The 14,761-nt window shown below is 44.1% G+C and overlaps 1 protein-coding gene across 1 annotated transcript; it reads left to right on the top strand.

The window, feature by feature from the left end:
* Positions 1–6,794: 6,794 nt before the first annotated feature.
* Positions 6,795–14,522, top strand: cinp (cyclin dependent kinase 2 interacting protein). The gene is made up of 5 exons (XM_078245167.1): positions 6,795–6,868; positions 12,223–12,379; positions 12,795–12,924; positions 13,574–13,703; positions 14,104–14,522. The coding sequence occupies exons 1-5, from the start codon at positions 6,862–6,864 to the stop codon at positions 14,304–14,306; spliced, it is 627 nt and encodes a 208-aa protein (XP_078101293.1). The 5' UTR covers positions 6,795–6,861; the 3' UTR covers positions 14,307–14,522.
* The last annotated feature ends 239 nt before the right edge of the window (positions 14,523–14,761 follow it).

The following is a 14,761-nucleotide window of genomic DNA, read 5'->3' as shown; positions in this document are numbered from 1 at the left end:
AACAAACAATATTCAACAAAAGATCAAGTGTAACCAACTACTCTTCAATGACTCTACAGATTTTCTTTCAAAAATATCACCTGATCAACATGTCTGGCTGCAGAACACTTCTCTGTGTGTTCACGATGTCGCCAGCAGTACTAAAAAGTCACTCTGCTGGCACACTGGTGCCTGGAATGCACAGGTACCGTTTAGCAAGGGTTGAAAGTACAGGTAGCTCTTTCTCCTGAGATCTCCACCACTTCATGGCATTTTCAGTCAAAGGCAACGCATCTTTTGCTCGGTACCTTAACACCTCTGCTCTGGCTGTCTCGCTTGTGGATTTTCTTTCTCTTTGGGTGAAGGAATCGCCAAACAGTGCATCTAATGACGCTTTTCCATTACATGGTACCTGCTCGACTCGCCTCGACTCTACTCGCCTTTTTTGGTTTTCCATTACGAAAAAAAGTACCTTATTTTTTTTTAGTACCACCTCAGTTGAGGTTCCAAGCGAGCTGAGGCGAGCCAAAAAGGTGACGTGAAAGCGACAGACGGGGGTGTCCTGAACAAACCCGCCATTTATAAATAGTTTATCCAGCTGTGTTTATTTTTGCTGCCTCCAGCTTCATTTGAAACTAAATGTGTCTTCTGGCAACAACAACAACACATCTTCCACGTTCTGTGTGTGTGTGTGTGAGTGTGTGTGTGTGTGTCGCGTGAGGTCACGGCAGTTTACTGCGGCGCCGCTTGTTTTCCAGTTCTGCGGAGGCTCCAGGCAGAGCTTTTGCCGTAGCCACGTACACACACACATGGCCGGCTCGACGCACGCACCAGCGCACAAGTATAAACATCAGGCCACTTACATAGTATACGGAGAAAGCTCTGCGTGGAGCCTCCACAGAACTGGAAAACAAGCTCAAGTGGCCTGATGTTTATACTTGTGCGCTGGTGTTTGCGTCGAGCCGGCATATAACGACCAGCCACGCTGAGGCGGTACTAACATCTGCAATGGAAAACAGACGCACAGTGTGTCGAGTAGAGTCGAGGCGAGTAGAGTTGAGGCGAGTCGAGCAGGTACCATGTAATGGAAAAACGCCATAAGGCTTTCTTCTTACAAGGAGGTGACTCATTTGGAGCTACAATATAAGAAATGTATTTCAAAATATAGTTATATTTCTCATTAATACAAAACAACAACAATCTTTTGTTGGTATCACATGAAACACACCTGCGGTCTCTTCATTGAATCCTGACAGCTTTGTGCTTGAGCTTCCCTCGTCTTCCTCCTGATTTCCCGTTGCTTGCATCTGTTGATGTAAGAATGGGGGAACTGTTCAAATGTCTGCTCTGTAAGACTGCACACAGACATTTAGAGGAAGACAAAGAACAGATGAGATTTGAGAGAGGACAAATGAAAGGGGAGAAGAGGAAAGAGGAGAGAAGAGTTACCTGGTGGGACATTTCTGCCTCAAAAACCAGTTTTGCGTAGACCTGTTCTCTGTCCTCTTTTCCCAGGTAGGGCAGTTCTTTAAATCGCGGGTCCAACGCTGATGCTGTTTAAAGAACAAGAACATTGCATTCATTGCATTATTACATTAAGTTGACCTGACATTGCAAATTACAAATAATCAGAAGATTAAGCTTTAGTATGTTTAAAAGAAATGTGGCACAGTGATGATGTAAAGCCACCATGAACTAAGAATGTCATTGCAGATGTCTTGTTTACTTTTCCATATGAAAAAAACTCAACTCAAATTCAAACTTGAAAACGCAAAGGTGTGGCATTTTACAAATTAATAGTCTAATCTAAAATATTAACCAAGTTGTAGAGTGTGGAGAGGTCATTGGCCGTCACCCTCTTCATCTCTGCAACCAGGGTTGAGTCGTCTTCGCATGGCTGTAGGTGTTTGAAGAGGAGCAATGACAGAGAGCGTTGGCTGGTCTTCTTCACACATCACAGTGGTTGTTGCCATTTTGACAGGACCCATCAACTGAACAATGTCATCCATGTTGGCAATATCACTCTCACTCAGCGTGCCTACATCTGTGACCCCCTTTCATAGATCTTTGGACATCAGCGTTGCCATTATAGCTGGCTGTTGTTCCAAAAAACCTTCAAGCATTTCAAATGAACTGTTCCATCTGGTGATTATGTCTTGAATCAGTTTATGTTTTGGTAAATCCATCAGAGTTTGTTTTCCCTGTAGGGCATGACATGCAATCGGTCTGCGGTGAAAATATCCAACAATTTTTTGCACTTTCCCCCAAAAACCTGGAAGCATGGTCCACCCCCAAACCCTTCTGCGAGGCAAGGTTGAGTGTATGTGCGAAGCAGGTAATGTGTGGACTGAACTGGGCTTCTGCACCGGCCACAATTACGTTCCTGCCGTTATCTGTGACGGCAGGATTCTTGTCGGAGATTTTCCACTCCATGCAGGCTTCACGCAGCAACGCGCCAATATTTTTACCAGTATGGGCTTCATTGAAAACTCTGGTTTGCAGAACAAAGGTCTTCCTTTTCCACTCCGGATCAATGTGATGAGAGGTAATTGTCCCATACCCTTGATTTGAGCATGACGTCCAGCCATCTGTCGTTATCGCTACTCGTTCAGCTTGAGAAAGCGACAGCTTCACATCATTCTTAGTACTTTCGTACAATGCAGGAATAACCTTTTCTGAGAAGTGTGGTCGGCTTGGTATAGTGTACCTTGGCTCCAATGTTTGAATCATTTCACGGAACCCCAGATTTTCAACCACACTGTAGGGTCGCATGTCTTTGCAGATAAACTTGGCAATTGTTGCCGTGATGATTTTCGCTCAAGCTGAGTTTTGGCCTATTCTCTGACTAAACATGCAGGCGAGGCCTGAGGCTTCTGCAAAGTTGACTTTACCTTGCGCTGCTGTAGCAGCGGGAACGCTGCAAGAGGTGCCTGGACGGTCGGTGTTGTGTGAAATGCCATGGCGCCTTAGTAGGTGGTTGGAGAGATTTGTCGTGTTGCTGTTGTACTTTACTTGACCTTTACATATCCTACAAACAGCGAGCGACTTATTTAGAACATCTCTGTCTTTGCAAAAGCCAAAGTGTTTCCACACACTGGACCGCAATGGTGGCTTGATAATAGGCTCGTTCGAGGTGAACTACGCCTCACCTGTAAAGTAGACGAGAGCAGGCGGCAGCAGCCGGGGGCGGTGACAAAAATCTGCAGTCAGGTCGGACAGTTTCCGGCCGCCTTGATCTCGTAAGGTTATCATTGGCCATGTGTGCATGACGTCAGAGCAAGTCAGGATCAAGTCGGACACAAATCTACCCAGCATGCATTGGGCGGCGATCACCGGTGATCGATTCTGCGCAGACCTGGCTCATCTCCAACAAGCCTATTTTCTCGCTTGTCGGCTTCTCCTCTGCCATCTGCCATGCTATGTTTTGTTAGGCTCGTTGGAAATGAACTGCGCCTCGCCTGTAAAGTAGACGAGAGCAGGCGGCAGCTGCTGGGGGCGGTGACAAAAATCCGCTGTCAAGTCAGACAGTTTCCAGCTGATTTTAGCAGCCTTCAGGCTGAACAGGAAGTGACACAAACACTGTGGTCCGATTCCAATTTAATAAAATGTTATCAGACCCATATATGAGCTCCTACACAGTCTCCAGTTGTTTTAATTATGACAGAGTAGCTGTTAAAATGCTCTACATGTGATCTGTTGCTGATTTTAATTAATAACTGTAGATGAATTAATAACTGTAGATGATCTGTAATCTGAACAGATTTAGTCTATCTGACTTCTAAACGTGAAGTTCAGCCACACAACATGTGTTCTGTACAGAATAAGCCTTTAAATCAGACAAATAGCAGTTAAAATCCCTCCAAATCAAAATCAATAAAAGTTTATATAAAACGTCATGTTGAGTCAATTCTGAACCGATCAGCTGTTAGATCAGCTGAGAGGCCGGTGTTTCCCAGCATGCTCTGGGTCCGCCTGGCTCTTGCAGTCGGTGGAAAGCAACTGCGGCGCCTGGCTCTTATATCGTTGCCCACGTGTGCATGATGTCAGAGCAAGTCGGGATCAAGTCGGACACAAATCTAACCGGCATGCAATGGGGGGCGATCGCCGGTGAATCATCTCCAACGAGCCTGTTGTCTTTGCGCTGCTGCTGCTGGCGCGGGGCGATGACGTCACGGATAGGCAGACTGAATCGAGTAACGTTTAATGCATTTATCATTAAAAGTGCTAAGAAAAAACATCCATATAAAGTCTGACGTGCTTAAATCCAATGGGTTAATTCCTAGTATCGATACAATCGATTGATTACATTTTAAAACGATTTTAGATCGATATATGCCGTCCAGAAGGCCAACTTGCTGAGCACAGATCGATGTAGTTGGATCATAGGAATATAAATCGATACATCGATGTAGTAGATGGATTGTTACACCCCTAATATATATATATATATATATATATATATATATATATATATATATATATATATATATATATATATATATATATATAGATTGATAGTTAGATGATTGTAATGGAATGAATAGACAATCATCTGAACTGTAATGTGTGTATTGCCTTTTGAAGTATAAGTACTTTGATGTGAAGTTGTGTCATAAGGAACAGGTGATTTTAGGGTTATGTGTACTGTATCCAAGCAGTTAAACAATTGTTAGAGTTTTGAAAAATGACGTCATGGTTCTGCAACTAGTGGCAGCGTGACGTAATAAGCTGTGGTATGAGCAGGTCGGGGTGTAATACTTAATTACGTTAATCCCCAAACCCAAAAAGGATCCACTGTTTATTGATAATTGGCGACCTATTTCATTACTTAACACTGACTACATTTTTGCCTCAATTATTGCAAAACGATTAAAAAATGTTTTAGACCCTATTATTGATGAAGTCCAATCAGGATTCGTGAGAAAAAGACATATCTCAAACAATATTCGGCTTGTCTTAGATTTAATTGATTATTCATTTTTATGTCCTGATGATAGTTTTATCTTTTTCTTGGACTTCTATGAAGCCTTTGACACAGTAGAACATCACTTTATATTTCAAACTATTGAGAAATTTGGTTTTGGTGATTGTTTCTGTAAAGCTGTTAGAACAATGTACTGCAAAGGCAATAGCTCTATCAGAGTACACAATGTACTGCAAAGGCAATAGCTCTATCAGAGTACACAATGTACTGCAAAGGCAATAGCTCTATCAGAGTACACAATGTACTGCAAAGGCAATAGCTCTATCAGAGTACACAATGTACTGCAAAGGCAATAGCTCTATCAGAGTACACAATGTACTGCAAAGGCAATAGCTCTATCAGAGTACACAATGTACTGCAAAGGCAATAGCTCTATCAGAGTACACAGTGGGACGTCGCTGAGATTGATGATACTACATTATTTTAAGTTACCCTCACCCAACTAGCAGATGATACTACATTATTTTAAGTTACCCTCACCCAACTAGCAGATGATACTACATTATTTTAAGTTACCCTCACCCAACTAGCAGATGATACTACATTATTTTTTAAAATGCCAGCCAAGTGCCAATCGCTATCAAAACAATAGAATTATTTTCCGCAGCTTCTGGACTCTGCTTAAATCTGAAGAAGTGTGAACTTTTTTCCCTTAAAGAAAGCGACACCTCCCAGGTTTGTGACATACCAATCAAAGATAAGATTACTTATTGGATTACTATAATGAAAAATGAGGAGGAGAGACGCTCTGTAAACTTTCATTTGATTAGTGATAAGACAAAGAAAAAGCTTAACCAATGGCTGCAGAGAGATTCCTCCTTAGTATTGTTGGGTTATCCCGACTGACATGTGCAGCTGTTTGGCAACAAAAAGCAATTCCATTGATAAATTACTTTTCAATTTTATTTGGAAAATCAAGACGCATTATGTGAAACAATCTGTTATTATGAACACCTTTGAACGTGGTGGTCTAAACTTTCTTGATTTTACAACCCTTAATAATACTTTTAAAATAAATTGGATAAATCTACATTTTATACCTAACTATATTTTCTCTGAGGTTGGTGGGTTAGAATATTTACTTTTGTGTGATTATAAAATAGAAAAAAATCCCTTAATTTTATCTAACTTCCACAAACAAATGCTCTTAGCATGGTCGTTAATCTACAAACATCATTTCTCCCCACAGAGGTGCTTCATCTGGAATAATCGGCTTATTAAATTCAAGAATAAATCTTTATTCTATAAAACATAATTCTAGTAACCCAACTACTAAATGATAATGGATCGTTGCTGAATTATTCTGAATTCCTTCACACTTTTGGCATTCCAATCACCCCAAGAGAGTTTGCATCTGGTATTTGAACTCTCTTAAAAAGGACTGGAAAACCAGATTGCCTACCAGCTTTGGACCCTAAGTTGACCTCAGTTGGTAATATATGTTTCACTACCACAACGAGGAATAATAATGGTACCATTGGTTCTTTATTCCAGAGAGAAGTCTCCAGCACCCCTAATGTTGTTCTATTGGTCGAACTTTGTTGACAACCTGTACAGTACATCAAAACCATTTATGATTCAAAAAATAAGAAAGCTGCAAAAACCATTCAGTTATGCTCTAGTTTAATGTATATATTTTAACCCCCCCCCCCCTGACTTATGTTTTTCTGTATTAATGACTCTGTTTGCTTGTTCTTACTCTACACTCTTACTGTGTATCGTAAAGATTTAATAAAGATTTATAAAAAAAAAAAAAAGGTGTAATACTCTGATACACCAGGGGGCGGTATACACACACTCTCTGGTAGAGCCCGCCGTTAATATAGAACAAGAAGAAGAAGACACCGGAAGTGTAGATCGTCTGCGTGCATGTTACATCCGGAGAGGATTCTGATCAGATGGAAGGTGAGTTTCTCTGTAACTGTAACTAAATGTAACTGTAACTATTAGTATTTAATCCAGAGTTATATTAATGTGAGGAGGAAACGAGTCAATCAGCTGTTTGATTCTTACTTCCGGTCCGAAAGACAACAACAACAACAACAACACGGAGAAATATTATTAATATTTAATATTTCATGTTAATCAGTTAACCTGTGTGTTATAACGATCAGAATCAGCTATAGTTTATTTATTATCTCTACACATTTAAAGATTTAAACACAGTGTTCCGTTTTTTACTAGAAACACGTCATTAGACCATTACTAATAATATTAAATCATATCAGGAGTTATGTCAGGACTCTTTACAGGTAGACCAGGTTCAGATAGAGACCAGGTTCAGACTGAGGCCAGGTTCAGACTGAGACCAGGTTCAGACTGAGACCAGGTTCAGATAGAGACCAGGTTCAGACTGAGACCAGGTTCAGATAGAGACCAGGTTCAGAGAGAGACCAGGTTCAGAGAGAGACCAGGTTCAGACTGAGACCAGGTTCAGACTGAAACCAAGTTCAGACTAAGACCAGGTTCAGATAGAGACCAGGTTCAGACTGAGACCAGGTTTAGATAGAGACCAGGTTCAGATAGAGACCAGGTTCAGATAGAGACCAGGTTCTGACTAAGACCAGGTTCAGACTAAGACCAGGTTCAGACTGAGACCAGGTTCAGACTGAGGCCAGGTTCAGATAGAGACCAGGTTCAGATAGAGACCAGGTTCAGACTGAGGCCAGGTTCAGACTGAGACCAGGTTCAGATAGAGACCAGGTTCAGAGAGAGACCAGGTTCAGAGAGAGACCAGGTTCAGACTGAGACCAGGGGCCCGTTTCAGGAAGGTTTAACAAACTGAGTCTAACCCTGAACTCTGAGCTGATTTATCCTGAGATGGAAACTGAGTTTTCGGTTCCAGAACAGCTGATATGAGTTCAATCAAGCGTGTGCACCACCCCAATATAAAGGCAGCATGAATGGAGCCACGATACTACGATTCACCATGGCAACAACCACAAACGGGTCGACGGAAATACTCATGCACACATACAGCAAGTTTGAACACGTATTTAGTTAAAACAGCTACACAGCGGCTGCTGCAGCAGAGAGGAGTGGTGTGGGAGAACATGGCTGCTGCAGCAGAGAGGAGTGGTGTGGGAGAACATGGCTGCTGCAGCAGAGAGGAGTGGTGTGGGAGAACATGGCTGCTGCAGCAGAGAGGAGTGGTGTGGGAGAACATGGCTGCTGCAGCAGAGAGGAGTGGTGTGGGAGAACATGGCTGCTCCAGTCAATGCAGCAGCTCTAATATAGTGTATTAATATCATATTTAACCACAGGTAACATAATATTACTGGTGAAATGGTATTGAACCTATAATCTATAAAAGTCCTAAATCTACTAATCCCATTCTGAGGCTGCAGCACCATCATTAACAGAATTATAATTCATAATCTTTTATTTCAAAGGGTTTACATCATTCACCTGCAATACTGGGGAACTCCTTTCTAATGTCTCTTACTGGTTCGTGTCCAGGGAACTCTACAACAACGTTTAAAACACGTTTCAGAGCGAGTCACACTCTTCTGACGGCGCTACAGCGGCTTTACTAAAATGCTCCGCATCACCAATGTTGTAAAGAAAACTGTGCTGGGATGTAGACCAGGTTCAGATAGAGACCAGGTCCTCGATGGGAGACATTAGTGATATGGGGACGATGAGGTTATGGAGGCTACAGAACTGATAGACTGGGAAGAACAACCATACCGCTCAAATAGGAAGTTATCTGGAAATGAAAATACATCTGTAGTCGGGGCCTCAATATCATCTCCCGATGTATGTTTGACTCCAGACACCACAGACAGACAGACTGTCTGTGGTCTCGGTCTGTGCCACTGGTCTCTGTTCACTGTCTGTGGTCTCGGTCTGTGCCACTGGTCTCTGTTCACTGTCTATGGTCTCGGTTCACTGTCTATGTTCTCTGTCTGTGCCACTGGTCTCGGTTCACTGTCTGTGGTCTCGGTCTGTGCCACTGGTCTCTGTTCACTGTCTGTGGTCTCGGTCTGTGCCACTGGTCTCTGTTCACTGTCTGTGGTCTCGGTCTGTGCCACTGGTCTCGGTTCACTGTCTATGGTCTCGGTTCACTGGCTATGGTCTCGGTCTGTGCCACTGGTCTCTGTTCACTGTCTGTGGTCTCGGTCTGTGCCACTGGTCTCTGTTCACTGTCTGTGGTCTCGGTCTGTGCCACTGGTCTCTGTTCACTGTCTATGGTCTCGGTCTGTGCCACTGGTCTCTGTTCACTGTCTATGGTCTCGGTCTGTGCCACTGGTCTCGGTTCACTGTCTGTGGTCTCGGTCTGTGCCACTGGTCTCGGTTCACTGTCTATGGTCTCGGTCTGTGCCACTGGTGTTGCAAAATATGGCTTTTGGTCTCAACCGAGTCCATGTGTCTTTATTATGTGTATAATAATATTGGAGGGAAAGTGAAACACAGCTTGGACGGGGATGCTGTTCGGCTTTTCACAAGTTTAGACAGCTAGCTACGCCGACATTTGCTAACGTTACCGCAACAGCGTTAGCCTAGACTGCTAGCTAGGTAAATATTATGACTGCCTTCGTTGATTCCTATATCTGCGTCCACGTTGTCAACATAAGACCTGTGGCATTAGTGCTCCTTTTGTACCATAATTTTATTGAATGAAATATTAAGCTTCGCTCCTACGAGATGGGTGGGTTTTTGTTACATACAAAGCTAACTGGCTATAGTTAGCCTGTACGTATGCTAGCAGACATTAGCTAATGTTGCGTAGCCAGCCAGCAACTTTGGCAATCGCAGTAGTTTCGGCAAGCTAACCACGACAGTATTGTCACCCACAGTCAACATCTGCTGCTAAAAGCAGTCAACCTGCAGTGATATTTGAAATGGGGACACATGTGGATGTGTTAGCTGTCGTGGTTAGCCCGCCGAAACTACTGCCAAAGTTGCTGGCTGGCTGGCTACGCAACGTTAGCTAATGTCCGCTAGCATACATACAGGCTAACTGTAGCCAGTTAGCTTTGTGTGTAACGTAACAAAAACCCACCCATCTCGTAGGAGCAAAGCTTAATATTTCATTCAATAAAATTATGGTACAAAAGGAGCACTAACGCCACAGGTCTTATGTTGACAACGTGGACACAGATATAGGAAATTCTGAAGGCAGTCGTAATATTTACCTAGCAGGCTAGGCTAACGCTGTTGCGCTAACGTTAGCAAAACGTCGGCGTAGCATTAGCTAGCTGTCTAAACTATAAATAAATAAACACTAGGCAAATCTGTTGTTACTGGAGCTAGTAGGCTACCATAAAAATGTGAGATATCTAATCAATGTGTGTTTACAACGTCGGGGGATTTCACAGGTGGGACTGACAAGTTAGCTCATAGCTAGCATGATGCCTTCTATTTCTAGATCTAGATAAGTTTACCGGTACTTATCTGAACTAACGACATGATCACAGTCACTAGATATAAAGAAAACCTTGACTTTCACTGACAGTAAAAACACCTCTTCCTCATCCCAGGCAGTCACCATAGTTCTAGTACTAGCCTGAGGCAGTCACCATAGTTCTAGTACTAGGCTGAGGCACGGTCACCAGAGTTCTAGTACTAGCCTGAAGCACGGTCACCATAGTTCTAGTACTAGGCTGAAGCACGGTCACCATAGTACTAGTACTAGGCTGAGGCACGGTCACCATAGTTCTAGTACTAGGCTGAGGCACGGTCACCATAGTTCTAGTACTAGGCTGAGGCAGTCACCATAGTTCTACTACTAGGCTGAGGCACAGTCACCATAGTTCTAGTACTAGGCTGAGGCACGGTCACCATAGTTCTAGTACTAGGCTGAGGCACGGTCACCATAGTTCTAGTACTAGGCTGAGGCACAGTCACCATAGTTCTAGTACTAGGCTGAAGCACGTTCACTATAAATCTAGTACCAGGCTTAAGCACAGTCACCATAGTTCTAGTACTAGGCTGAGGCACGGTCACCATAGTTCTAGTACTAGGCTGAAGCACGGTCACCATAGTTCTAGTACTAGGCTTAGGCACGGTCACCATAGTTCTAGTACTAGGCTGAGGCACGGTCACCATAGTTCTAGTACTAGGCTGAGGCACGGTCACCATAGTTCTAGTACTAGGCTGAAGCACGGTCACCATAGTTCTAGTACTAGGCTGAGGCACAGTCACCATAGTTCTAGTACTAGGCTAAGGCACAGTCACCAGAGTTCTAGTACTAGGCTGAAGCACGGTCACCATAGTTCTAGTACTAGGCTTAAGCATGGTCACCATAGTTCTAGTACTAGGCTGAGGCACGGTCACCATAGTTCTAGTACTAGGCTGAGGCACGGTCACCATAGTTCTAGTACTAGGCTTAAGCACAGTCACCATAGTTCTAGTACTAGGCTTAAGCATGGTCACCATAGTTCTAGTACTAGGCCGAGGCACGTTCACCATAGTTCTAGTACTAGGCTGAGGAACGTCTCCCCAACGTGACGTCATTACCGAATTGCCTTAAAAAAAACACTAATACCAAAAACGACAAAAAAGTGGCCTTTAACACTATTTGGAGACATTTTTAACAATGATATACATGTTGAGTGCTTTATGTATCATTAATCAACAGTGGTGGTTAACCTGCAACACGAGCTTTAAGTTACCTCCCTTTCTGAAGCAGAAAACCCAGAGTTTCCCTCATCTCAGGGTTAACTAACTCAGAGTTTTCACTAAACCTGCTTATTGAAACGAACCCCAGGACACTTTACAGATAGAGTAGGTCTAGACCAGACTCTATAATTTACAAAGACCCAACAATTCCAGTAATTCTCCCAAGAGCAAGCATTTAGTGGGACAGTGGTGAGGAAAAACTCCATTTTAGGGAGAAACCTCGGACAGACCCAGGCTCTTGGTAGGTGTAGCAGGGCACTGCAGGGTGTAGCAGGGCACTGCAGGGCATAGCAGGGTGTAGCAGGGCACTGCAGGGTGTAGCAGGTTGCAGCAGGGTGTAGCATGTTGCAGCAGGGTGTAGCTGGGTGTAGCAGTGTGTACCAGGTTGCAGCAGGGCATAACAGGGTGTAGCAGGGTGAAGCAGGGCATAGCAAGGCGTAGCAGGTTGCAGCAGGGCATAGCAGGGTGTAGTAGGGCGTAGCAGGTTGTAGAAGGGTGTAGCTGGGTGTAGCAGGGTGTAGAAGGGTGTAGCAGGGCATAGCAGGGTGTAGCTGGGTGTAGCAGGTTGCAGCAGGGTGTAGCAGGGTGTGGAAGGGTGTAGCAGGGTGTAAACTGTCTGTCTGCTGACCTCACAGTGACCTCAGCAAACAGGAAGTGCCCTGCTGTCACAGGAAGTAGCCGAAAGATCAAAGACAACGCAGCCGACTGGCACAATCTGATGCTGCGCTGGGAGAAACTGAACGAGGACGGCTTCACAGCCGCCGGAAACATCACAGCTATCACCCTCACACGGTCAGTTACAGATACTCTAGTTACTATAAACTGCAGTTACTCTATACTCTAGTTACTCTGCTTTAGTTACTATATACTCCAGTTACTCTATACTCTAGTTACTCTGCTTTAGTTACTCTATACTCCAGTTACTCTGCTTTAGTTACTCTATACTCCAGTTACTCTGCTTTAGGTACTCTATACTCCAGTTACTCTATACTCTAGTTACTCTGCTTTAGTTACTATATACTCCAGTTACTCTATACTCTAGTTACTCTGCTTTAGTTACTCTATACTCCAGTTACTCTGCTTTAGGTACTCTATACTCCAGTTACTCTATACTCCAGTTACTCTGCTTTAGTTACTCTATACTCCAGTTACTCTATACTCTAGTTACAAGGAAACTTTATATTCCTCTTTTCTGTTCTGTCTCCAGCTCTCAGAGCGATCAGCGTCTGCTGCTGGACGACTCCCCTGCCCCCCCGTCGGCCCTGTCTGAGCAGCCAGGGGGCGCTGCAGAGCTGCAGGAAGAATGCTGCAAACTGCAGGACATCGTCCATAAAATGGTGGCGCTTCATTTATCCTTCTGATGTTATGCAGCATGTATCTCCACGATCGGGTAGTTGCAGCGATGGTCGTCCAGTGTCACACCCAGGTTTCTAGCAGTGTGGGTGGGGTCTACCACAGAGTTGTTGATTGTTATAGTCACGTCCTGAGTAGGAGAGCCTTCCCCTGAAAGGACAAGGAGCTCAGTCTTGTCGAGGTTGAGTTTCAGATGGTGTGTGGACATCCAAGAAGAAATAGTGCTGCGTTTCAGACTACGGAAAGGAGAGAATTAGTTGGGTGTCATCTGCGTAGCAGTAGTATGAAAAGCTGTGCGACTGAATGACAGACCCGAGAGAGTTGGTGTACAGAGAGAAGAGGAGGGGACCCAGGACTGATCCCTGAGGAACCCCAGATGTGAGTGTGCAAGTTTCTGAGGTAGATCCTCTCCAAGTTACCGTAGGTAACAGCTAGGTTCGGTCTGCCGGGTAAGATCTGAAGTGGTAGTGACTGATGACGGGGTTACTGTGTTCAGGTACTGACTGATGACAGGGTTATTTTTAGGAGTTAACGGATACGGAGACATCGAGGAAGTTAAAGGAGAAACACGAGATCAGGTTTTTATTTAGTGACTTCCTGGTTTGTTTCTGATGTTTCTCTTCTTCCTGTCAGGTCGCCGTGGTGACGAAGATGGAGTGTCTGATGACATCACAGCGAGGCATTCAGGATCTGGAGGAGTTTCAGTTTGGACCTGAAGGAAGAATGGTTCCTCTGTTTCACAGCTGGAGCACCAAACACTTCAGTAAGTTTACCCAAACCCTCACCCAGCCACCACCCCATCAGGACCCCATCAGGCCTCTTTACAGCCACTCTGTAGAGGAAAATCTGTTTTAACGCCAAAAAGAACTCAAAATATACATGGTGTTTGCCCGGTGGTGATTCTGCAGTGATAAGTTCAAAAGTAGTTTTAGTCGTGCGAGAGAAAACTCCGATTGGACAGATAGTCTAGCTAGCTGTCTGGATTTACCCTGCAGAGATCTGAGGAGCAGTTAACCATAGTCCTCACAAATCCACCAGAGGTTAGAACGCCAACACAGAGACAGAGGAAGGGGACGGACATCCGGCAAATTCTCCCACTTTCAGTTCACATGAGTCTGGTGTTTGTGTATGTTTCAGAGTCTGTATGTTTCTGTATGTTTCAGATGAAGCGTGTGGTTTCCTGCTGGCGTCCTTCCAGCAGGAGCTGCGGTTGAAGCAGATGATCCTGCAGGAAGTGGGTCACACGGTGACCTCTGACCTCTGCATGGTCTACCTGTCCTGCTGGCTGCAGCAGCCGTTCCTCCCCCCCCAGACCAGACTCACACTGGAGGCTCTGTTGCTGGAGACCGGACACCGCCCTCTATAACCCCCGCCCCCTCCACCCCCCAGACTGTTGCTGATGTGGAAACCCATACCCAATCTGCAGATGTTTGACAGTTTTCAGCATTGCTCCAGACTGAAGATCTGCAGAATTAAAGCCTGTTTCTGATGGTGTGGAGATGTGTTTGTTTAAAATCTGTGGATGATTTGTTGCTGATTACTAACATTAATTACTAATAAAATAAAGTATTTAGTTTTTTTAGACTTTGTCTTCATGTAAAACAGAAGTTCTGATATTAACTTAGAAATATAGAAAAATCTCCAGGGTTCAACGGTAAGAAAAACATTTCTACCTGCCCAAAGTCAACTTTTACTGTCCCGTACAAAATGTTTGTTTTCCGGAAAAACTTTCCTGTAACTCTAGTGTAGTTTGTAGTCAGATTTCAGTCTGTCAACCCCAGCATCACTTTGGTGCAGCCGTAATGTTTCTGAGTTATCTGA

Source organism: Sander vitreus, unplaced genomic scaffold, assembly GCF_031162955.1.
Source record: "Sander vitreus isolate 19-12246 unplaced genomic scaffold, sanVit1 ctg396_0, whole genome shotgun sequence".
In the NCBI taxonomy this organism is placed as follows: Eukaryota; Metazoa; Chordata; class Actinopteri; order Perciformes; family Percidae; genus Sander; species Sander vitreus.
Note: the sequence above shows the minus strand (reverse complement) of the source record. Positions and strands in the feature narration are given on the sequence as shown.

Coding starts and splice junctions, on each gene's coding strand:
- cinp (XM_078245167.1), top strand. Junction 12,925..13,573: donor AGGACATCGTCCATAAAATG/GTGGCGCTTCAT, acceptor TCTTCCTGTCAG/GTCGCCGTGGTGACGAAGAT. Junction 13,704..14,103: donor CTGGAGCACCAAACACTTCA/GTAAGTTTACCC, acceptor TGTATGTTTCAG/ATGAAGCGTGTGGTTTCCTG.